The sequence below is a fragment of the Hippopotamus amphibius genome, chromosome 13 (genome assembly GCF_030028045.1).
Source record: "Hippopotamus amphibius kiboko isolate mHipAmp2 chromosome 13, mHipAmp2.hap2, whole genome shotgun sequence".
NCBI classification, from domain to species: domain Eukaryota; kingdom Metazoa; phylum Chordata; class Mammalia; order Artiodactyla; family Hippopotamidae; genus Hippopotamus; species Hippopotamus amphibius.
Window position 1 is genome coordinate 46,677,136 of NC_080198.1, and position 23,728 is coordinate 46,700,863.

Genomic DNA, 23,728 nt, shown 5'->3' on the forward strand with positions numbered 1-23,728 from the left:
TTTCATAGAAGAAGCACCAGAGATAGGAAACCCATAATCTCAGAATAAAGAACTTCTTCAGAAGAAAGTATAAGCAGGCATCTTTGCACTGACACTGACAGAGGAGCCCTGAGGTCTGTATTGACATTCCTGTGCCATTGTCAGCTCATAGGATTTGGGCCTCTACAGTACTGGACTTGAGCCCCATCCTTGAAAAGGGCATCAGGAAGGCCCTAGGGGATCTTCTTGGCCTTTGGGAAGTGATGTGCCCTTCTCAGTGCATCATGTCGGGAGGTCATGACATCAGCATGACTTCTTATTGGTAATGTTACTTTGATCATTTAGAGAAGGTCGCATCTGCCTGGTTTTCCACTGTAAATGACTAGTTTTCCTTTTGTAATCTCTGGTGGAGATATACTTTGAGACTATGTAAATAGTGATTTTCAGCATATTTCTGGCCACTAATTTTGACATCTTTTGATGAACCTTGCTAACACCATTTAGGCATTTTTTTTTTCCTATGGCCACTGTAACAAACTATCACAAACTTGGTGGCTTAAAAGAACAGAAATGTATTCTCTCAGAATTCTAGAAGCCAGAAGTTTGAAATCAGTTTCTTTAGGATGAAGTCAAGGTGTTGGCAGATCCACACTCCCTCTGAAGACTTTAGGGGAGAATCTTTTTCTTGCTTCTTCCAGCTTCTGGTGGCTGCGAGCATTCTCTGTCTCTCTTCACATTGTCTTGTCTATGTCTAATCTGTCTGCCTCTCTCACAAGGAAATAAGTGATGGCTTTTGGATCCTCCCCAGATAATCCAGGATTCTCTGTTTATCTTGAGAACCTTAATTTAATCACACCTGCAAAAACTTTACTACATGAGGTAACATTCACAGCTTCCAGGGATTGGGACCTATCTCTTAGAAGGTTGCCATTCAGACCTCTGCATCTAATTATGGTGGAATTTGCCAAATGGTGATCTTCTACTTCCATCATTTCTCCTACATTTATTAAGTGGAATTCTACTGCAAGGAAGACCTATCCCTTCTCCTCCACTTAATGTCCTTTTGACATGCCCCCATTATTCTCTGAGGACCTCCTTCCTTTTGGGCACAAGATGTTCCAGTCTTGTCTTTTTACTATTCCTGCCTCAGCCCTGGGATCACATTACTGGCCTATTTGTCTAGCCCTGTTCATATGATCCATTCCTGAGATGCAAGGGGGCAGTTTGTGAGGGAAAAGGACTAGCCTCTCTTCTCTGGCCCCAAACCCATTCACCTTTCTCAGCAAACTAGATTATGCAGTTAACAGAACCCACTGTTCTAGAAAGCAGTTTACAAAGGTGAAGCAGTTTTCTTATGGCTGCTCAGCAGATCTCACCTGCCACCCTACCTTGGTCTTGGTAGCACGAGGTGTGCTTCCTGGCTGGTAACACTTACACTTACATTGTTAGAAATATCACCTACAGTAAAGACTTCATCAATATGATAAATCTCAAGATTTAAGATCTTTTAAACAGTCTTTCATGTTACTTGTTTAAATTTTTTGTCTTATCTCCCGTATAACAGTCTTTATCAGTATTTCTCAAGCTTGAGTGAGCATCAGAATCACCTGGCAGGCTTGTTACAGAGAATGCTGGGCCCTACACCCAGAATTTCTGATTCTCAGGCAAGGCCTGCAAGTTTGCACCTTTAGGTTCCCAGGGGTGCTGATGCTGCTTCTCCAGGATCCACACTTTGAGACCACTGGCCTGTTTTAAAAAAAATCAGAGAAATACTCGTTCATTCTAACTCTATTTATTTTGCTCTTAATTATGTTAGGTACTGTTAAGACTTACAGTAATTAAAGCAGTGGGGTGTTAGTACAAGAATAGATATAGCAATGATGCAGATTAGAAAAAACCCTGGCTTGTCCCAAGTGAGTATACATTAAAGGTAGTACAGCTTCAGGACTAGTGTGTGTAATTTACAGAGCCTATTTCAGGACTCGCTAGCCTACTCACATGAATCACTTTTGAGGATTCTTTACACTAGGTCTTAAAATGGCTGAGAGACAGATGTGGCGCCAAATTCATAACATGGAATCTCTGAAATTCCTAATTTCTGGCTGGTGAAGAATGGGATCTTGACAAGTCTCCAGTTTTGGTTGACCTGCAGTAATGAGGAAAATGGTTAGGTAACATGAAAAACAGTTTCACTTCCCTGGTCAATTAAAAAAAATGCCAGTCATTAACTATTAAACACCATTTTCAATGCATCAAATTGACAAAAATGAAAAGGCTGGTTCCAGCTCAAGGGTGGTGCGCTGTTATCATGGATGAGGTGACATGGGCTCTTGTAGATGGTATGAATAAAATGGTAAAAACTACCTAGAAAGCAATTTGAAAGCATCAAAAACTTTAGAAATATTCAGATACTTTGATTCAGTAATTCTGCTTCCAACAACTCATTCTAAGGAAATCATTAGAAATACACTTGGAGGTTTCTGTGCACACTCGTTCTGCCACTGTGTCATCAGACTGCATGTAACAAAAATCTGACAGGCTTAACTAAGAGGGTGTTTATCCTCATGTATCAGTAAGTCCAAGGCTGGTGCAGCAGCTCCTCCAAGCATGCCATCACAATCCAAGCTGAGTCTTTCCACTGTACCACCCAGAACAAGTGGCCATCATCTTCATGTCCCAAAATGGCTCTGGTACTTCTTGGTTTCATGTTTGTGCTCCAGGCAAGATGGAGAGAGGACAAAGGTTCATGCTTGCCAGATCTATCCTTTTGTATCAGAAAACCTAGTAAGCAGACTTCCACTTGTATCTTTTTTTTTTCAACTGTGTAATCAATTATAGTCACCATGTGATACAGTAGATCCTAACTTGTAACATGGTCACCCATATTAGATCCTTACTTGTTCAAGATCCACTTGTATCTCTTAACTTAGCAGAGCTGTCACATGGCTACCCTCAGTAGGAGCTGGGGAAGTACTGGTAACTAGGCACATGATCATCTCCCTTATCCAAAGTGAGGTTCTGCTGAAGAGAAAGATAAAACACAGGATCTGTTTAATTACAAAATCCTCTGTAGCTATTAATGTCAGGATTTTGAATGTTACTGACCTAGAAAAGTGCTCATGATCTAATGTCAAGTGAGAAGCAGTACAGAGAACATACAGGGGAAAAAAAAAGATAATACAAGTTCAGCTCAAAAGGGTATAGATGGATAGATATAGTTTTTACCTTACTGAATGTTTTCTGTATTTTTAAAATTTTCTCCAATGAACTTGTATTATCTTTTTTTTTTTTGCCGCACCATGCAGCACATGGGATCTTAGTTCCCCAAACAGGGATCAAACCCACGCCCCCTGCAGTGGAAGTGTGGAATCTTAACCACTTAACCAGGGAAGTCCCTGAACTTATATTATCTTTGTAACAGGAAAAAAAAACATTATTTAAAAAAATACCCCATGTGTTCTTAAAGAAGACTTAAGTCCAAGATATTTATTTACACTTCTTCATTTCCATCTTCATCGTCAAAAGAAAGGAGGCTACTGTTTTTGATTTGCTTTTGTGAGTTCTTTTTAACTGATTCCTGCTTATTTATTTTATCTTCATTTGTTTTCTTCTTTTTTGAGCTTGCTGTTAAACCAGAATACTTTTCATCTGAGGAACGCTTGACTGGTTTTCGATACATAATTCTTCCATCAGCTGAAGCTGGTTCTTCGTCTGCAGCAAGAAACAAAGTTTAAAAAACTTTCTCTCATTATTTTGACTTTATCGGAGAATCAGATGGCAAGAAAATCTCATACTGTATTTACAGATGTCCTTGAGTCATTTCAGTCTGGGCTTCTCCACTGCCTCTAGCTATACACCCACAAGACATGCAGTCACTTAATAAAAACTCACTTACTAAAGTATTCTGTAATATCACCAGTCCCTAAATCATTACAATCCAGCTAGGTTTTACAGTATTTTGAAAAGTGATTGTTTGGAGCTCCAGCATTTCCTCCTAAAGCAATTTACTAAATACTTACAAATAAAGAAAAAAATACTATATAGCATACCACACTTCAGGCACTAATTAAATAGAGCTCTGCCTTGACTAGTTTGTAAACCTAACCAGCAATTTTTTAAAAACAGGATGTTTTTACTTAAATTTGTACTTAATCCTTATAATAACCCAATAAGGTGGGCACAGTTATTGTCGCCATTTTACTGATGAGGTAATTGAGGCTGAGAGGTGAAATAACTTGTTCAAGGTCACACATCTGGTAAATGTTAAGGCCAAAATTTGAACCTAGGACTGTCTCCTTCAAACATACCACACTATTATATAAAATGATTTATACCTAACTCGTTAACTTGGTAGAAAAACCAGCTTACTTTCAGACATACCTGCTTTGGCAGCCTTTATTTCTGCTTTAATTTTCATGACTTCTTCAGCTGACAAGTCTCCCTTTTTTAAAACCACCACTTGGGGCTGTTCATCTTCTTTGTCACTGTGATCACCATCTTCATCTGGGAGCTGAAGCTGGATTCTCTAGGAAAAAAAACAACATTTAAGTTGCTGACCTTGAACTAAATACAACCACTGTCTCTGTGAGTAACACTGACAAAATGTGTTTGGCAGTGAATTTTCTGGTAACTCTTAAGAATTTAAGCTCCCCAGAGTAGGGAAGAGGTCCACCTGCTAGTTATCCTGGGGTGCCTGTCCAGGGGACAGGGGTTTCCATCTCAGCAGGGCCCCAGCTTGCAGTTCCTGATGTCAGGTGCCCTCGGCTTCCTGTGCCGCCAGCATTCAGACCGCTCAAGGCAGTGCTGAACCACAGCAGTTCCCTCTGCTCTCTCTCATCAGCCCTCGTCACTTCCATCTCCTCTCAAAATGTGACAAAAAATAAACTCCACAGAAGTACAGAAAAGAGCAAGTAAAAGGTCCTCCTCCTCCTTCTGCTCTTTCCTCCCTTCTAGCAGCTTGTTTGGTGGGTATCCCATCAGCTGTTATTCTAAGTGTATGGAGGTGTAGAAAACATTTTGTATACAAACAGGACCCTGAACATACTACTATATGATTTACTTACTTTTTTCTTTTTAAATTATGAAATTTCCTAAATTCTCTGTAAAAAGTACAGAGAATAAGGTAACAGAAACCATGTACTCACTCTACACATGCAACAAATGGTAACATTTGGCTAGTTGATTGAGATTCTTAACAAATGTCAGACACCATATAAGCCCCACTCGCCCAACTCTTATACTGAAAACAAACAAATAAACCTTTGCACAATACCTTGAGATACATATGGCATCATCAATTTAAAAAAATCACTGCCTAGTATTTAATTATATATTGTAGTGATTTATTTGACCAGTTCTTTGTAAGTAAAAATTTTGGTTGTTTCCAGGTTTTTTCCTACTATAATAAAATTTCTGCACATTTTTGTTCACTTATGCAAATTTATACATTGATAAATTCCTCGAACGGAAATGCTAGGTTGAAGGCATGCACACCATTCAAATAGCTTGTTAGTCCACCTCTCACAGAGCCTTCCTTGTCTCCCAAAGAGGGCAACAAAGCCCTGCAGGATCTGGCCTCAGTCAATAACCACGCAGTGATTTCCCATGAAACTCTTCTTTTTGTTAACAGATTACTAGAATGATTATACTGCCAAAATGATTAAGAATGAAGTTGGTTTCACAAACACAGGAACATGAGGCATTTGTCTACAGAAGTCTCTTGATCAAATGTGTTAGCTCAAGTCACTGCTGTTAATTGGAAAGCTTTTCTTCCCCAAGTTCTCCTAAGCTGTAATCTTCAAGGTGTTAACTATGCACACCCATGATCATCGCTAGGACCTGAAGCAAACTATAAAATTAGGTCCATATTCTCCTCATTGCTGACACCATGTCCCTTTTCTCAAACCTCATCTTCTTTGCCATCTTCACTGTTTTTGGTCCCGGGGACCAGTCACTCCCTGATCATGTTATCTCTACCCAAACATGCTCCTTGTTGCTTACTGAATAGTCCATGTAGCTTCACCTCTATCAGTCCCTCAACCACTTCTAAACACAGTCAGTCCATGACTCACCATCTCTACACCTTTACCCATGATGTTCCTTCCATCTCTACCTGCTGACCTACCCATGCTCAAGATTCAATCTCAATATCCCTTCCTCCATGAAGCCTTGCCTGATGATCACCACAGTCATCTAATCAGTGTAACTTGTCACCCACTACTGGGTGCCACAGGCACTGTACTAGGAAAATATAGAGAGGGATTAAGATACTTAAGAGTGTTCGATTTAAAGGTGGAGATACACAAGAGAGCAAGTAGTTGCAATGCAGAATGATGAGTACTGCAGATAACATATGGATAGAAGAGAAGAACAAAGGAGGAGTAACTGGGGGAGGTTCAAAGGGCTTCGCGGAGGTGGTGACCTGTGAAGACTGAGATGAGGTAGGCAGGAAGGTGTTAAAGAACATGGCATTTTGGAGATCCATCTCTTTGTCCTTTCAGAGCCTGGGCCAGTGCCTGGGTTTAGCACATACTCACTGGATTAACTGCACTTAAGCCAATCTTGCGTTCTAAGTGACTTGAGGATGGGTCTTCATGTAAATGCTAGACACAAAGTGCTAAATAAATTCTTTATTTCTCTACATGTGCCCTAAAAATAATAGTCTCTTTCTATTAAAAGAGGTAGGGCATATTTTGATGTGAATCAGTTCCGGTAGGAGCCTGGGAGGGCTCAGAAGTTGACCCCCACCGATTCCAACTTCTGTACTATTCAGGTGTGGCTCCTTCCTGAAGCTCTTCTTCTATTCAGATCCAGGCTATTCAAGGTTTTTGCTTTTCTCTCTCTTTTTTAAACAACGAGCACAGAAGTAGATCTAGGGCATTCCTTAAAGATGTTCCAGACTCGAGAATTAATATTAGGTCATTTGATCCAGCAGCCTCAGTTTCTTTACCTGGAAAATGGGACAGTGCTACCACCCACATTGCTAACTACAGGTTATGGGACAAGCAAGTGAAAATGAAGAAGAAGGAAAATGATCTTTCTTAACCATCTACCAAGGACGAGGCGCTTTACCTGCGTCAAGTCATTTTCAAGAACACAGCAGCACTGTGAAAACGACAAACAGCTTCCTGGGCGTAAGAGGCTGCAGTTGTTTGAAGAAGACCAGCCTGGGGTCCGAGGACCCGTCAGTATCTGGCCTCCACGTCAAAGCAGAAGCCGGAAGTGGCGGAGCGGGCCGCGTTTCTGCGGTAACGCGACTGGCCCGGGCTCACCTTGGTTTCTACGGTGGGCCCTTCTTTGTAGCCGACCCGTTCCTTGAAGCGGGCCAGGAACGCCGGCTCGGCTGGCCGCACGTACGACACCTGGTTCCGCTTGCTCATAGCTGCTCTGGGGAGAAACAGAATTCCCCCCGCCGCCTTGAGACTGTCCAGAGACGACGGCGCCTACTCGTGACGTCACGTCGGCCCCGCCCCTGACGCAAGGCCGGGCAACATGGCGGCCTCCGCTCTGGCGTCAACGTCCGACCTGAGCGCCAAATTTAAATTCGCGGCCATTTTAAGTGGGCGGAATCTCCGCGCGCGGTGGGGCTGGATGTGAGGGCACTCGTTGCGTCGGTCTCGGGATCGAGGGGTGAGGGCACGATGGCGCCCGGCTGCAAAAGTAAGTGAGGAGCTCCGGCTTCGTGACCCCGTTCCCGCCCCCAAATACAGGCTTTCCTGCGGAGCGTGAAGGGCAGGAGCGGACTGAGCGGCGAGGGGTGTTGGGAATCTCTGTCTCTCCAAGATAATACTCTAAAGGAACAGCTCTCTTCCCTTCCGTCTGTGTGTTGGGCGCACGCTACGAGCCCGGCGCAGCTCTAGGCGCTGGGACTGAACTGAGAACCGGAACCGAGAACCCTCATCCAGGCGCTCGGCTCCTAAGCGACCTGCTGATTCTCCCCTCCCGTTCTCGGTCCTGCCGCTTCGTCGCTGCCCTCTTCTCGAGTCACGACTCGGGCTGCCTCCCTAGGCATCTTCGCCTGAGGGTCGGCCCCTGCTCTTACCAACTTCTGCGTATTTCCACGTTACTGACATTCCTGAAGGGGAGAACTTATCCTTGTCCCAGGCACGTCTTTCTTTTGTGGAGGGTCCGCTGTGGACTCTCCTTAGGTAAGGGACTTTTAAAGCCCAGAATTCAGTAGTGTCTTTGTATTCGCACAGTCCCTTTTTTCTTGTCAAGGAGACCTGTCCAGTTTCTTCCTTTTTCTCGTGGAGGGGAGCCTGTCATTTTTGCGTTTGATAAACCCTTCAATTTTCACGAACTTTTTGGTCCTCTGCTATTCCTGTATACGTGCGCCCACCTCTTACATTGCCTAACCCTTTAAGGAGTCTTGGTTTTTAAAGCCGGTTTAGAGCTGATTTGATGGATCTTAGTGAATGGTATGAATAGTAACGAGGCGATGCCCGTGTTAGCAGATTGAAGAAATGTTCCTTTTCCTCCCCCATTTTCAGTATTCAGGGAATATTAGCACGCAAGTTGTTATGTTATTGGAGCAAAATGTTCATCGTGTTTTCTGCACAATCACAGTATTTGTTTAGTAAATCTGGACTCAAGCAAGAGAATTGAGGCCTGTGTTATAATTAGAGCATTCCTTTATTTAATGGAAAGTGACATATGTATGTGACTGTGTTAAAGGACCCTGTCCTGTCTGTATCCATGGAGAAGTGATGGGAGCAAGGGTACTCACAGCGCTCCTTTATGATGGTAGTGATTTTCATGGGGCGCTCTCCCGCTCCTTTCAAGTTTGTTAGCAAAGTTGAGGTTGATGACATCCCAGGTAAGTGCCCCCTTTCATTCCCAGGAGTCTAGAGCCCTGGAGCATGAAGTGGGAACACAGGGGAGGAGAAAGCCCATGCAGTGCTCCTTGTAGCTCTTACTTTTGTGCTCATGAAGTTATTTCTTGTGACAACACTGGCACTGTGGGTTACTGACTGAAATCAGAGAAATGAGAATGTGAAATACAACCCTCATGAAATTGACTGAGTTTAAGATTCCCTTTCTGAACTTAATCATGTTTTCTTAGTTGGTCCATAGCTATTTATCTGAACTGCAGAGTAAAGCATTTGGGTGGATTGGTTGGTTGGTTGGTTGGTTTTTATTGAAGTATAGTTGACTTACAATCTTTCAGGTGTACAGCAAAGTGATTCAGTTACATATATATTTTATTTTATTTTATTTTATTTTATTTTATTTTATTTTTTTCTGATTGTAGCATCTGCCTGCTCTAAATTCTTTTTTTAAAAAACTTTTAATTTTGTACTGGAGTATAGCCGATTAACAATATTGTGATAGTTTCAGGTGTATGGCAAAGTGACTCAGCCATAAGTATACATGTATGCATTCTCCCCCAAACTCCGCTCCCATCCAGGCTGCCACATAACATCAAGCAGTTCCTTGTGTACATGTCAATCCCAAACTCCCTAACTATCCATTCCCCCCCACCTTTCCTCCCGGTAACCATAAATTTGTTCTGTGAGTCTGTGAGTCTGTTTCTGTTTTGTAAATTAGTTCATTTGTATCATTTCTTTTTAGATTCTGCATATGATATTTCTCTTTCTCTGACTTACTTCACTCAGTATGACAATCTCTAGGTCCATCCACGTTGTGGTAAATGGCATTATTTCACTCTTTTTAATGGCTGAGTAATATCCCATTGTGTATATGTATCACATCTTCTTTATCCATTTCTCTGTGAATGGACATTTAGGTTGCTTCCATGTCTTTGCTATTGTAAATGGTGCTGCAGTGAACACTGGGGTGCATGTATCCCTTCAGATCATGTTTTTCTCTGGATATGCCCAGGAGTGGGATTGCAGGGTCATATGGTACCTCTTATTGTTGAATTGTCTATTTCTCCCTTCATTTCTTGTCATGTATTTTGGTGTTTTGTTACTAGGTGAATATATGTTTGTATCTGTGTTATCTTCCTGGTAGTTTGAACCTTTTATCATTATAAAATGTTCTTCTTTACTAATTTTGTTTTGAAGTCTGTTTTGTCTGAAACCTGTATAGCCACTCTCGCTTTCTTGTGATTGCTGTTTGCATGAGGTTATCTTTTCTCATCCTTTTACTTTCAATGTGTTTGTATCTTTGAATCTGAAGTGTGTTAGTATAGTATATAGTTGGAGCACATTTTTTCATCTTAGTCTGACAATCTCTGCCTTTTGATTGGGTTGTTTAATGCATTCACATGTTGTTATTGATTTGGTTGGATTCACATCTGCCATTTTAGTTTTCATTTTCTATGTGTCACATCTTTTATGTTCCTCTGTTCCTCCTTTGCTGCTTTTTTTTTAAATTTTTATTGGAGTATAGTTGATTTACAATGTTGTGTTAGTTTCAAGTGTACAGCAAAGTGAGTCAGTTATACATATACATATATCCACTGTTTTTAAAATTCTTTTCCCATATAGGCCATTACAGAGTATTGAGTAGAGTTCCCTGTGCTGTACGGGAGGTCTTTATTAGTTATCTATTTTATATATAGTAGTGTGTATATGTGAATCCCAATCTCCCAATTTATCCCTCTCCACCTTTTACCCCCCTGGTAACCATAAGGTTGTCTTCTATATCTGTAACTCTATTTCTGTTTCGTTACTGCCTCCACCCACCCCACCCCCACCCCCTTTTTTTTTTTTTGGCTGTGCTGCATGCAGGATCTTGGTTTCCCAACCAGGGATTGAACCCGTGCCCTTATAGTGGAAGCTCGGAATCCTAATCACTGGACTGCCAGGCAATTCCCTGCTTTCTTTTTTGAAGGTTTTTTTTTTTTTTTAATGTTTGCTCTATGGTTTAACATACATCTTAGAGTCAGCTTCAGATTTATACTAGCTTAATTCCAGTGGTTTAAACATTGCTCCTATGTAGCTCTTATTCCCTTTCACCCCCTTCTTTGGTATTATTGTTAAATATGTTACATCTATTGTTAAAAACCCAACAATACATTACTTTATCATCTTTAGTTATTTCCTTAGTCTTTGTTTCTACCCACCATCTTTGTGTTATTATTGGCAAATATACATATGTTTTTATATGCTGTAGACCCAACAATACATTATATACATATTATTTTATACACTTGTTTTTTAAATCAAGTAAGAGTAGGAGAAAATAAGCACTTGTACTGTTTTTTATAATTATTTAATCACTGTTACCTGGTGCTCTTTGATTTTTTTCATGTGGATTTGAATTTTTACTGTTTGTGGTCACTTACTTTCAGGCTGAAGAACTTCTTTTACTATTTCTTATAATGTGGGCCTTTTAGCAACAAACTCTCTCTCTAATTCCTCTGACTTCTGTTGTTTCTGCTGAAAGGTCTGCTGTTAACCTAACTGGGGTTTTTGGCCATTATTTCTTTGAATTTTTTCTATTCTTTCTCTCTTCTCCCGATACTCCCCGTTTATGTATGTTGGTATGCTCAGTGATGTCCCACATTTCTCTGAGGCTCACTTCACTTTTCTTCATCCTTATTTCTCTCTGTTCTTTGGCTTTTATAATCTCTATTTATCTATCTTAGAGCTTGCTTGTTCTTTTTTCTGCCAGTTTAAATCTCTTGAGCTATTCAAGTGAATTTTTATTTCAGTTGATATACTTTTCAACTCCAGAGTTTCCATTTGTTACTTTTTTATAATTTCTCTATTGATATTCTCTATTTGTGACATTGTCCTCATACCTTCCTTTAATTCTTAATTATGATTTCCTTTAGTTCTGTGTATGTTTATAATGGCTACTTTGAAGTCTTTTCCTGATAAACCCAGCATGTAGGCACCCTCACAGGCAATTTCTGAGGCCTGCTTTTTTTCTGGTCTATGGGTCACACTTTCTTGTTTCTTTGAATTCCTTGTAATTGTTTTGTTAGAAACTTGACATCTTAGATAATATGTTGTAGCAACTCTGGTACTGGTCTCTGCAACCTCTAGGATTTATTCCTTACAGGAAGTAGGGAGAACACGGGGATCTTTCCCAAAGCATTGTCTCCCTGAATAGCAAAATGCAGAAAGTTTTAAGCGAAGGGTATACATTCCTGAAGGGACGTGATTGAACTGAGGAAATGTAGCACAGAGATGGGGCAAAGGTTGACAGAGTCCAGGCTTTGGTTGATTGAAGTCTGAAGGGTCAGCATCATAACTGCATCATCCACCTGGGTAGGGGCCATAGTTCCTGCACATCTCAAAGGTGTATTGTGTGTATCCCTTGAGGAACCCAGACACTGCTCCAAGGCTGCACTGTGGTTTCTTGACTGCTCCTTGTTTCTGCATTCCCTCCCTTAAGATCATTAATTACTGAGACCTGTTCAAGGGCAAGCATTGCGCCAGGCTTAGGTCACAACATGGCTTAGGCCAAAATGGGTTCTCTTATGTCAAGAAAGCAAATCCTGGTTCTCTTTCTCCAGGGACCCTACCCCCTGCCCCCCGCCCCGGCAACCTGCTTACAGTTAGAATAGAGAGGAAGATCTAGGCCTGTCCCCTGACACACCCAGGCCAGGGAGCCAGGAGACTGAGGAGTGTCAGCAGCTAAAGAGCAGGCTGGAAGAATGGGGTTTTTATGTTGCACTTTTAAAAACCTTTAATGACTTCTTATCTTTTTTCTAGCTGAGTTACGCAATGTGACAAACTGTCAGTCTAACCAACCAAGGTAAGGAAAAAGTCTTGTTGATGAGACCGAAAGAATTAGGGATGTAGTACTCCTAAAAACAACCATTTAGCATAGTAAGTAAGGGTTCCTTGTTTCAGAGTTAAGCTTTGTCCTCGGCTACCTGGAAATATGGAAAAATTATATCTCCTCCCCAACCCCTGTCCTCCCACCTTCCAGGCTAAAAGATGGAATCAATAACCTAATTCTCCCTTGAGATAACTTATTTTATTATTGCTATTAAGAGGGAAGTCAGAGACAAGCAGAGCTTAGAGCTCCCTTTTCAGTTGATTTCAAGTAAATGGTTTGAAGATGGCTAATGTGAAGCAAATCAGTAAAGGGTGTGGGTTATGTAAGACTCTTGAAAAGAGGTAAATGTAAATGGGTAGATCTTGGACTTTGTTGGGGAAACTCAGAATAGAAACACTAGAGACAATATGAGGCTCAGATCTTTTTTCTCCAGTAAACTTAGCTGCTGTATTTTTTGTCTTTAGTAATGAAGGTGATACTATCAAAGTTTTTGTGCGAATTCGCCCACCTACAGAGGGTTCTGGATCAGCTGATGGAGAGCAAAACTTATGCTTATCTGCGCTCTCCTCTACGACTCTCCGGCTGCACTCCAACCCCGAGCCCAAGATCTTCATGTTTGATCATGTGGCAGACATGGACACCACTCAGGTAATGATAATTTTCAAAACTTAACTTTTCATTTGGAACATATACGTTTCTGTTATTTGGGAGGATTTCATTTCTGGTCTCTTTAGTTTGATAAGGAAGCTCAAATATTCCACAAATATTTTAAATTTAATTTTATTAAATATTTTTCTTCCTTCATCAAACTTTGTACTAGAATGACAAGCCTGCTTTATTTTCCCTCTCTAACCAGTGATGGAGGTTAGTGAAGGTGTACTTTTCAGAGCCATTTGGATGATTGATAAGTAAAGCTGAACTGCCTAGTTTAAGAAGAGTGTTTTAGTTCTGGCTGCTATTACACAAATATCATAAGCTGGGTGGTTTAAACAACAAACATTTATTTCTCACAGTTGTGGAGGTTGGGAAATCCAAGATCAAGTGCAAGAGATCCATTGTCTGGTGAGGACTCACTTCCTGGCTTGTGGACAGCTGCCTTCCACTGTGTCCTCACATGGTAGAGAGAGAGAGAATTCTGTGTCTCTTCTTATAAGGGCACTACAGGCATACCTTGCTTTATTGCGCTTTGCAGTTACCACTTTTATTTACAGTTGAAGGTTTGTGGCAGCTCTGCATTGAGCAACTCCATTACCATCATTTTTCCAATAGCATTGCTCACTTCATGTCTCTGTGTCACATTTTGATCAATATTTCTTGAAATATCTTGTGTTTTTTTTGTTATTATATTTGTTATGGTGATCTGTGATCAGTAATCTTCAATGTTACTATTGTAATTGTTTTGGCATTTTTTAGCAATAAAGTATATTTAAATTAAGACGTGTACATTGTTTTCTAAGAAATAATGCTAGTGCACACTTAATAGACATTCAATCCATAGCAGAGAGTGATTGATTTAAGATGACTATGGCGTTGGGACTCCCCTGAGGGTCCAGTGGTTAAGATTTGCGCTTCCAAGTTTGATCCCTGGTTGCGGGACTAAGATTTCACATGCCACAGGGCATGACCAAAAAAAAAAAAGATTGCTATGGTGTCAATAACTTTTTCTAATTAATGACAATTTAGTTAAAATCTAGTCGGCATTATTCAACAGAACTTCTGCAATGATGGAAATGTTCTGTAAATGTGCTCTCCATTATATTAGCCTCTAGCCACACATGGCTATTTAAGTTTAAATTAATTAAGATTAATTAAAATTTTAAATTCAGCTTTTCAGACTATTAATTTGTCAGATGCCCTAGCCACATGTGGCTGTTGAGCACATGAAATATGACTAGTGCGTCTGAGGACCTGACTTTTAATTTTTATTTAATTTTAATTAATTTAAGTAATAGCCACATATGGCTAATGGCTACTGCATTGGACATCACACATCTTGATTATTCCCTTACATACATGGATGTTTTTGGTGAGACGTAGATCTTTAGCTCTTTTTTCATCTAGGGCATGGCTGGACAATGGAAATAGAAAGTAAGCCATATATATAATTTAAAATTTCTAGCAGCCACATTTTTGGTCACACCACACAGCTTGCGAGATCTTAGTTCCCCAACCAGGGACTGAACCCAGACCCTCAGCAGTGAGAGCTCGGAGTCCTAACCACTGGACCACCAGGGAATTCCCTAGTAGCCACATTTTTTTTTTTTTTTGACTACATTTTTTAAAATTTTTTTTTTATACACATATCCCCGTATTCCCTCCCTTCCTTGACTCCCCCCCACATTTTTTAAAAGTAAGAAAGAAACAGGTAAAATTAATTTTAATTCTGTATCTTATTTAACCTAGTATATCTAAAGTACCATTTCAACATGTAATGAACATAAAGCAAGTTATTAATGAGATATTTTCTGTTCTTTTTTTTTCTTTTTTTCATGTTGAGTCTTCTAAAACTGGTGTATGTTTTATACTTACAACACATCTCAAGTTGGACTAGCCACATTTCAGGTGCTCTGTAGCCATATGTGGCTCATGGCTGCTATACTAGACACTGCAGATCTATGAATTCTTGCATTGTTGATAAGACTGCAACTATTTATACATAAAATGAAAATAAAAATCAGATATTAACTATTATAAGCTTGTGGGAAAAGTACTGAAGAACATATAGGGCTATGTATTTTATGCTAATACATATATATTATTGTGAACAGTAATAATATTGTGAGCAATATGCTAAATTCTATATAAAGTCTAGATGTGAGTTTTACATCTATAAATTGCATAGGAGGTTAATGGACATAATTATGTTTATACAGTTTTATCATCTTAGATATTTTAGCCTTTTTCCTGTAGTAGATATAATTTTCATGTTACTGCAAATGAAAATTCGCATACAGATTTTATTATATTTTAGAATGTAGTTTAGGAAAAGTGTTTTCATTTTTGTGAAATGTTAACATATTTGGTGCTTACATTTGTAGGAGTCTATGTTCTCAACGGTGGCCAAAGGCATTGTGGAGTCTTGCATGAGCGGTTATAATGGTACCATCTTTGCATAGTAAGTTGTTCACTGTGTCCTTATACAAGGGTACAATAGTAAGTGCTTCTGTTTGTTTCCTATGGCTGCTGTAACAAATGACCACATACTTAGTGGCTTGAAACAACACAAATTTATTATCTTACAGTTCTGTAAGTCAGAAGTTTGACACAGGTGTCTGAGCTAAAATAAAGGCATCAGCAGGGCTATGTTCCTTTCTGAAAGCTGTAGAGGAGAATCTCTTTTCCGGCTTCTGGAGGCCACCCACATTATTTGGCTTACAGCCCCCTTTCTCCATCTTGCAAGCCAATGGCATGCAACTCTGGCTCTTCCTTAGTCATGTGGCTCTCTAACTGAGCGTGGCATGTTTTTTAATTTTAAGGACTCATGTGATTTGATTGGCCTCACCTGTATAATCAAGGTGGAAGGGATTAAACTCCACCTCCTGGAGAGGAGAGGATCTACTTATGTTACTTGGGATTCTTCTGTAAGGAAGCTTTGTCTTTTTGCCCCCATTAATTAATTAATTAATTCATTTATATGGTGTGGACTTCTGTATATTTATTTTATACTTTGGGTTAATCTAATGTTACATTATGTTTATCTTGTTGCTCATATTGTTCTAGCTTGGCCATTGGGAGCTGTTTGAGGTGCTTTCTGTGTCCCTTTGACATGCCACATCACTTTGTTTTTTGAGCACTTCCTTTATGATGCTGTAATATGCTCCTGGCTTGTCTTATATTTTCCCCGTCTGAGACCTAGAGTCAGCCAAAAAGAGTCAGCCATTTTGGCAAGGAGCCCTGGTTCCTTTTATTGGAGAATGGCCTTTTCAAAACTAAGGGCACTAGGTGTGTTTATTGCTACTGGAGTGTCATTGCCTCTAGGCCTTCTCAGCAGACAGAGCTAGGTAATACATGTATGTATACTAAGTCATGTATACAGACATATCTATTATTGTTTCTGTTTCTATCCATTTCTATATGCAGTAAGGTAAACTTGAGTTCATACTGATGTCTCTGACTAATCCGAGGGTTTAGAATCCACATGGGTTCATTCTAGCCTTCGTTTCTTGTTTGTCAGTAACATCCCTTGCTGACAGAAACCTGAATTCCCACTGCCATCATCCATTTATTTGTTTAGCCCCAGTACACATTCAAAATTGTTAGCCTGTCCCCCTGTGAAGAACAAATTTACTGAGTGCCGTGTTTATGCACAGATCTGTTTTTGTTTTTGTTTTTGTTTTCCTTAAATCCTACAGTTTCCTCATTTTGTAAACTGATTTAGGCCAGCGCCTTTTCCACCTACCCGCTTCAGGGCAGTATGTCATGAACTTGTAATTCAATTAGATGCATTCCATCCGGGTGTCTCAGACATCCTAGTTGATGTGTTTTGCTTATTTATTTAGTTTGCATACTTTAAAGTTCCCCCTTTGTGATGTACAGTTGCACAGTGTTTTGACAAATGTCGAGACCCGAGACCCGTGTAAGTTAGCACGCCTACTGAAGAGAACAGTTCCTCCACCTTCAAAGTTCCTCCTGTGTCTCGTTCATAGTCAGCCACTCCTTTGCCCCCCAGCCCCTGGGTATACTAATATAGTTTCTGTTCCTATTGTTTTGCCTTTTCCAGAGTGTCATATGATTGGAATCATATAATATGGAGCCTTTCGGATCAGGCTTTTTTCATTTAGGATTTGTCTATGTTGTTGCATTCATCAGTAGCTTTTTCTTTCTTTCTTTCCTTTCCTTTTTTTTTTTTTTTTTTGCCGAGTAGTATTTACTGTGTGGATTTACCTTACCACAGTTTTTTTATTCATGCCCCTGTTAAAGGATATCTTGGTTGCTTCCCGTTTTTAGCGATTATGAATAAAGGTGCAACAGACATTCAAATTTTGGGTTTTTTGTGAACTAAGTTTTCAAATCACTTTTGAGTAAATATGTAGGAATACATTGCTGGGTCATATAGTATAAGAAACTGTCAAACTGTCTTCCAAATATACACTTAAAGTGCATAATGATAGGAATCCCCTGCTGGTCCAGTGGTTAGGATTCAGCGCTTTCACTGCCGATGGACCAGGTTCAGTCCCTGGTCGGGGAACTAAGATCCTGCAAGGCACGCAGCGCAGCCGAAAAAAAAAAAGTGCACGCTGATTCTGAATTTCTAAATGTTGGCAGCCTTAAAATACTGCTGTAGGTTTAGTGTTGGAATGTGGCAGTCATGACTTCGCAGTCATACAAGGTGAATTTTTTCACAATGTGAATCATTTCAGATTTATTTCATAAATAGGAATATATTTGTAATGTAATTATTTTTTCCTTTTCTTCTAGCAATAGACTTCCTAATTTTATTTAGAACCAGAGGTTTTTAATAGGATGTAGTGAATTATGTAATTCACTTGGAGCAGCTGATGCTTTTTTGGTGTGTGTGCCCTTGGTTCATCCATAACTGGCTCAAAATGCAGGATAATAAAAAATAAGTTTAAAGCTTGGGTTCATCTTGCACAGACATTCTTCCTTGAAAATTTGCCTTTGCCTTTCACGCTTGCTTTTCAGTTGTGTTCAGCAGAACTAAAAGATCTCTCTTGAGCAGTACAGTGAAGCAGATAACCATTTTCTCATGTCTTCTTGAGAAAAAAAAAAGATTTTTTTTCCACAGACTATTTTGAGTGGTAAAGTTCAAAAATGAATTTGAAATAAGAGCCACAATTACCAGAGATTGTATATCTTTAGAAGTGTTTTCTTTGAAGACTCTTAGGCATACTGATTATAATATTTAATTTGAAAATCGTTTTTGGTAGTTGAGGGTAGAAATGAGAAACACATGGAGAGAAGTGAGCATTGATTTATTGGTTGGGAACATACTTCCTGGTTTACTTCAGACAGCCTTAATTCTGGAGTTATTGTTAACAGTGTCCCCTTCACTTTCAAGTAGGGCACTCAACAATATGCTTTTCTCATTCTGAGTTAACTAAAGAACTTTTTCCCCCTACTTCCAAAAGAAAGAGGTAAACAACTAGATTATACTGTTTTCTAGCTCTTTGGACATCGAACCAAAAAGTAAACTCACAATTTTATATTTGTGCCATGAATCCAATCTAAACACATTTAACACCCTGATGGACAACTATCATCAACATAATTTTTTATTTTTTATGTTTATTTTTAAGAATATTTATTTACATTTGTTTTGGCTGTGCCTGGTCTTCGTTGTGGCATGCGAACTCTTAGTTGTGGCCTGTGGGATCTAGTTCCCCAACCAGAGATGGAATCCCAGCCCCCTGCATTGGGAGCGTTGGAGTCTTACCCACTGGAGCACCAGGGAAATAAAAATAAATTTTTATTTTTTTAGTTTTTTGTTTCTCCTGTTTCTTGGTGTACCTGAGGAGCTAAGACACTATACAAAAAAGAGCAAGCCTGTAGCATAAGAATGTTTTTAATTGCTTTATTTTTAAATGAAGACATCTTGGTATCATTTAAAGGCAGAATTTAGAAAGAGAATTGCTGCATTATTTAGAATAGCAAAAATTGCAAAAAAAAAAGTCCAGTTGGTTCTGATTAAATAAATTGTGGTACATTCATGGAATACTATATAGCCATTAAAAATAAAGAGGCAGATCTCTATTTACCAATGTAGAAAAATGTCTGAGATAAAAATTAAGGGAAATAGACAGGTTGCAGAGAAGTATGAAATATGAATAGCATCATTACAATTTTGTAAATAAAAATTAAATGAAAACTCTGATGGCCATGTTTGGATAATCTGGAAGCATCTCTCAGACAATTAAGAGTTGTTAGATCTTAGTGGTAGAATAGAAGAGAAAGAAAATGGATCATTCACTTTTTACCTCATATAATTTTTATAAAAGAAAGTTCTTCTTTAAAACAATTAGTTCTCTGTGGGGAAAATTTAGGTGCTAGTAGACCATATTAAAATAGGGAAATCTAAATTTCATGTGTGAAAATAATATATAAAACATTCTTTTTTTACAGTGGACAGACTGGTTCAGGGAAAACATTTACTATGATGGGTAAGTAAATTAGAGATTAACATTTATTGGCTTAGTCTACTTTTCTTGTGATGACAGAACTTAGACACTTTTTGGTATGTGTTGCTGACCTCATAAAATTAGGGTTATTTCCCAAGCTTCTGTCAGATTGCGACTTCCGTTATAGCAAAGCCTGTGTTTTTAGCTATGTTCCCAGCTCAGTGCTTGGCACAGAGTATGTACTCAGTGAACAATTTTTGAAGTGGATTTAATGAATTTTTATATATTTATGTACCTGTATAACCACTACCCAGACCAAGATTCCTAGTCAATAACTACTCCCACCCCTGTCCCCAGACATACGTATTACTCTGACTTCTATCATCACTAGTTTCGCCTGTTTTTGTACTTCTATGAATGAAATTTCATTGTATTTACTCTTTTATGTCTGACTTCCTTCTCTCAGCATGAAATTTGTCAGTTTCACTAATGTTGTGGCATGTAGTAGTAGTTTATTTCCATTGCTGTATAATGGATTATTGCATGAATATACCACGTTTTCCATTCTGCTGTTGCTGGAGAGTTTTAGACCAGATGAATAATGCTGTTATGGACATTTTTTTTCTTGTATGTGTCATCCATAGTTCATTTTTATTGAACCTTAAACTTCTGGGTGTGGACTTGCTGGGTCATCGTGTACGTATGTTTAGCTTTAGTAGATAGGGCCATGCTGGAGATTTCCCAGTGCTCCACATCCATGTCCACTCTTGGCATTGTCTGTTTTAAAAATTTTGGTTGTTCTGGAATATGTGTAGTACTATCTCATTGTGTTTTTATTTGCACTTCCTTGATGTCCATTGACCACTAAGCACCTTTTATACATTTATTGGACATTTGGATAGCCTCTCTGTAAAATGCCCATTCAAGCTTTTTCCTTATTTAAAAATTAGCTTGTCTTTTTCTTACTCATTTGTGGGGATTCTTCATAAAATAGATTAGCTCTTTGTCTATGATATAGATTACAGATTTTTTTCTAGGTTTTTTCTTTTGGCTTACTTAAGTTTTTCTGATGCCAAAGTTTTTCATTTTTATGTGGTCGAATTTCAGGGGTTTTTGTTGGTTTGTTTATTTGTTTTTGTTTTTTAATGGTTTCTGAATTGTGAGTTTTAGTAAGAAGGGTTTTCCCTTCTTTGAGATTATATAAGTGAGTACTTAAAATATGCCAGGCACTCTGCAAGGCTCTGGTGGTCTATTCAAATACAAGGCAATGTCCAGGCTCTCGTGGAGCTTTTATTCTCAGGGGGATGTGCAATTAAAAGCAAATAAATGTCTAGTTATTGTGCCAGAGGTTATAAGTGCTATGAAGAAGACTAAGAGGATGGAAAAGAGCAGGGGGTGCTGTTTTAGGTAGGTGGGTTAGGCCTCTCAGGGTAACATTTGAAGAGAATTACTGAGTGAAATGAGAAGGAACCATGAGACTCTGGGAGAAGAATCTTCCAGGCAGAGGGACTGTCCCTGCAAATACACAGGCCCTGAGTTAGAAGCATGCTTAAGAGTGTTCAAGGAACAGCAAGAAGACACATGGAGCTAGAGTGGAATTTTCCAGAATAAGGGGCAAGTTGAAATTGTAGTGTGAGGCCAGGTCATGGATTTTGGATTTTTTTTAATGAGGGCATGTGAAGTCACGGGAAGGGTTTTTGTTTTGTTTCGTTTTTTAAAGAAGAATTACATGATCTGATGTATAATTAAAAGGACTGCTCAGGCAGCTGCATGGAATAGAGACTGTAGAAGGGGCTAGAGTGGAAGGGATTGGGAGCCAAGGCAGGAGACTAGGTAAGAGATAATAAGGTAATTATAACAAATATGTTGAGTATCTTTGTATAGTATTTTGCAGGAAAATGTTATGAAATTATCTGCACATATTCTAATATCATCTGTCCTGTGTATTCATTTACTTACATTTTTCTACCCTGTCATGTATATGTAGATAGATAGATAGATAGATAGATAGATAGATAGATAGATAGATACACGCATATTTAACGTACAGTTTACGAGAGCCATTTAAAATATTTTAGGTATAACACACCAAGATGATGATAATATTTTAAAATTTATTTTCTGTAACTTTATTGCGTATACCAGCATTTTGTTAGTTCCTTTGGTCTCTAAGGCATATTTAACTAATACATACAGTAACTTTTGGATCTTTTCTAGCTATATAGTTTTTTCTGGTAAATATAGCTATAGTTTGAATTAGTATCCAAAAAATCCTTCTGTTTATATATCCACTCACGGGGCTTCCTAGGTGGCGCAGTGGTTAAGAATCCGCCTGCCAATGCAGAGGTCACGGGTTCGATCCCAGCTCCAGGAAGATCCCACATGCCGCGGAGCAACTAAGCCCGTGTGCCCAAAAAAAAAATAAATAAATAATAATATATATCCACTCACATCTCCCCTTTTCCCCAGTGTTAACAAGATAGAGATTGAATTGCTCTTCAGTTTTCTGTCCATATAGAAATCTTGTGACGAATTCCTATAGTGTCTTTCTTATCAGGTTGGCTTTTACTGCCCAATTAAGAAAATACTAGCTAATGCTAATTTTTATACTGTGTGAGGTGGTTATTTCTGTTATTACTTCCATTTTATAGTTGAAAACTATTTTAATTAATCTGTGGCCACAAGCCAGTGTATAAAGGTCAGCCTTGGAGACAGAATATCTTTTGTAACAGTAAAGTATAATTGTTATTTCTGCTAATTTTGGTACCTGCAGAAGGAAAAATTTCAAGCTTGGGACTGAGATGGATTTTTTAATTTATCAAACAACAACTACTTTTTAAAATTGCTTAGTGACTATTGTGAGCCCGTCCCTTCAGTCCCATTGATAGGCAGGTTCTATTATGCTGTCTCTTACAGACCACAGTTTAACTTGTTTGGGGGCATGAAAGAAACTGATTATACAATATGTTTTTTCTGTATGGATTGCCTTTTAGTGTTGCCATTTTGAAGGACTCCTGTTACAGAATAAAAATGAACAGCTATATACATATATATTTTTTACATTTTTCTTTAGGACCATCCGAATCTGATAATTTTTCTCATAACCTGAGAGGAGTAATCCCACGAAGTTTTGAATATTTGTTTTCCTTAATTGAACGTGAAAAAGAGAAGGTAAAACTTATTGTAAAAATAAAGTGATTATGAAATATCTAGCTTTGAGTAGTTAACTACTAATAATTTAGCTCATGATGCATGGGGGAACATGATTCGTAGTCTACAATGTGGATAGCCTAGAGTGGTATAAAAAAAATCTTTCAATTCTTAAGATAAAATTAAGGATTCTGAGTTTTTTATTTTCTAAAAGGTTTTAGTCTATAAAACATGCATCATCCATGAACCCACATTAAAAGAAAGAAGAATGTAGTGCTTCTTAGGCTCTCAGATTTTACAAGAGAGAAAGTGTAAAGAAAATCTTAACTGAGGAAAACAAATTCATTACGCTCCATCACCTACCTGCACCTAGGCTCACAGTTGACTGTAACTATCCCTAGATCTTCATGACCGCCACTAGTAATGGGCCTGTCGTTACCTCCTCTGCAGCAGCTGCTACCACCTGACCATGATCTCCTTGCTTCACACGTGGTGTGGCTCCATCGTCCTGGCGATGTGGGCTTCCATTTTCCATTGGCTCCCTGATTGGGTCATTCTGTTGGTTGCATGTCTTTAGCTTAGTGAATTCCAGGCTTAAGAGCCATTAGTGTTACATGTTCTATACCTATGTGCCAAGGAAACTGATATATGACATTGGTTTACCTTACTCCTTTGCAGAAACTATCCCTAACCCCTGCAGTTAGACACGTGTATTACGTGCCAGTGAAATAAGTTTAGTGACGTGCATTTCTGTGGTTAAAAATCCTGTAGTGAGCCTTTTTAAAGAAAACTTGTGTTTTTTTAAAAGGAGGCTTTTAAAATGT

The 23,728-nt window shown here is 38.9% G+C and overlaps 2 protein-coding genes across 4 annotated transcripts in view; one reads left to right on the forward strand and one right to left on the reverse strand.

Annotated features, from left to right (window-relative positions):
• Positions 1 to 7,426, reverse strand: KIAA1143 (KIAA1143 ortholog). Of its 2 annotated transcripts, XM_057706589.1 has the most exons (5): positions 7,251 to 7,426; positions 4,360 to 4,504; positions 3,474 to 3,690; positions 2,877 to 3,000; positions 1 to 2,125 (listed from the first exon to the last, which is right to left on the reverse strand). In XM_057706589.1, exons 1-4 carry the CDS (start codon positions 7,356 to 7,358, stop codon positions 2,901 to 2,903), a joined length of 570 nt encoding a protein of 189 aa, XP_057562572.1. In that variant the 5' UTR covers positions 7,359 to 7,426; the 3' UTR covers positions 1 to 2,125; positions 2,877 to 2,900. The 2 variants fall into 2 exon arrangements, with proteins under 2 accessions (XP_057562572.1, XP_057562571.1); XM_057706588.1 differs by having other exon boundaries at positions 8 to 3,000.
• Positions 7,427 to 7,556: 130 nt separating this feature from the next.
• The window catches only part of KIF15 (kinesin family member 15), a 62,025-nt gene continuing 45,853 nt past the window's right edge, over positions 7,557 to 23,728 (forward strand). For both annotated transcript variants that reach the window (XM_057705583.1, XM_057705584.1), the window contains exons 1-6: positions 7,557 to 7,638; positions 12,609 to 12,651; positions 13,143 to 13,326; positions 15,717 to 15,793; positions 19,759 to 19,796; positions 22,828 to 22,925. In XM_057705583.1, the coding sequence (XP_057561566.1) occupies positions 7,620 to 7,638; positions 12,609 to 12,651; positions 13,143 to 13,326; positions 15,717 to 15,793; positions 19,759 to 19,796; positions 22,828 to 22,925 (459 nt within the window). In that variant the 5' untranslated portion in view covers positions 7,557 to 7,619. The remainder of the gene's footprint in view (positions 7,639 to 12,608; positions 12,652 to 13,142; positions 13,327 to 15,716; positions 15,794 to 19,758; positions 19,797 to 22,827; positions 22,926 to 23,728) is intronic.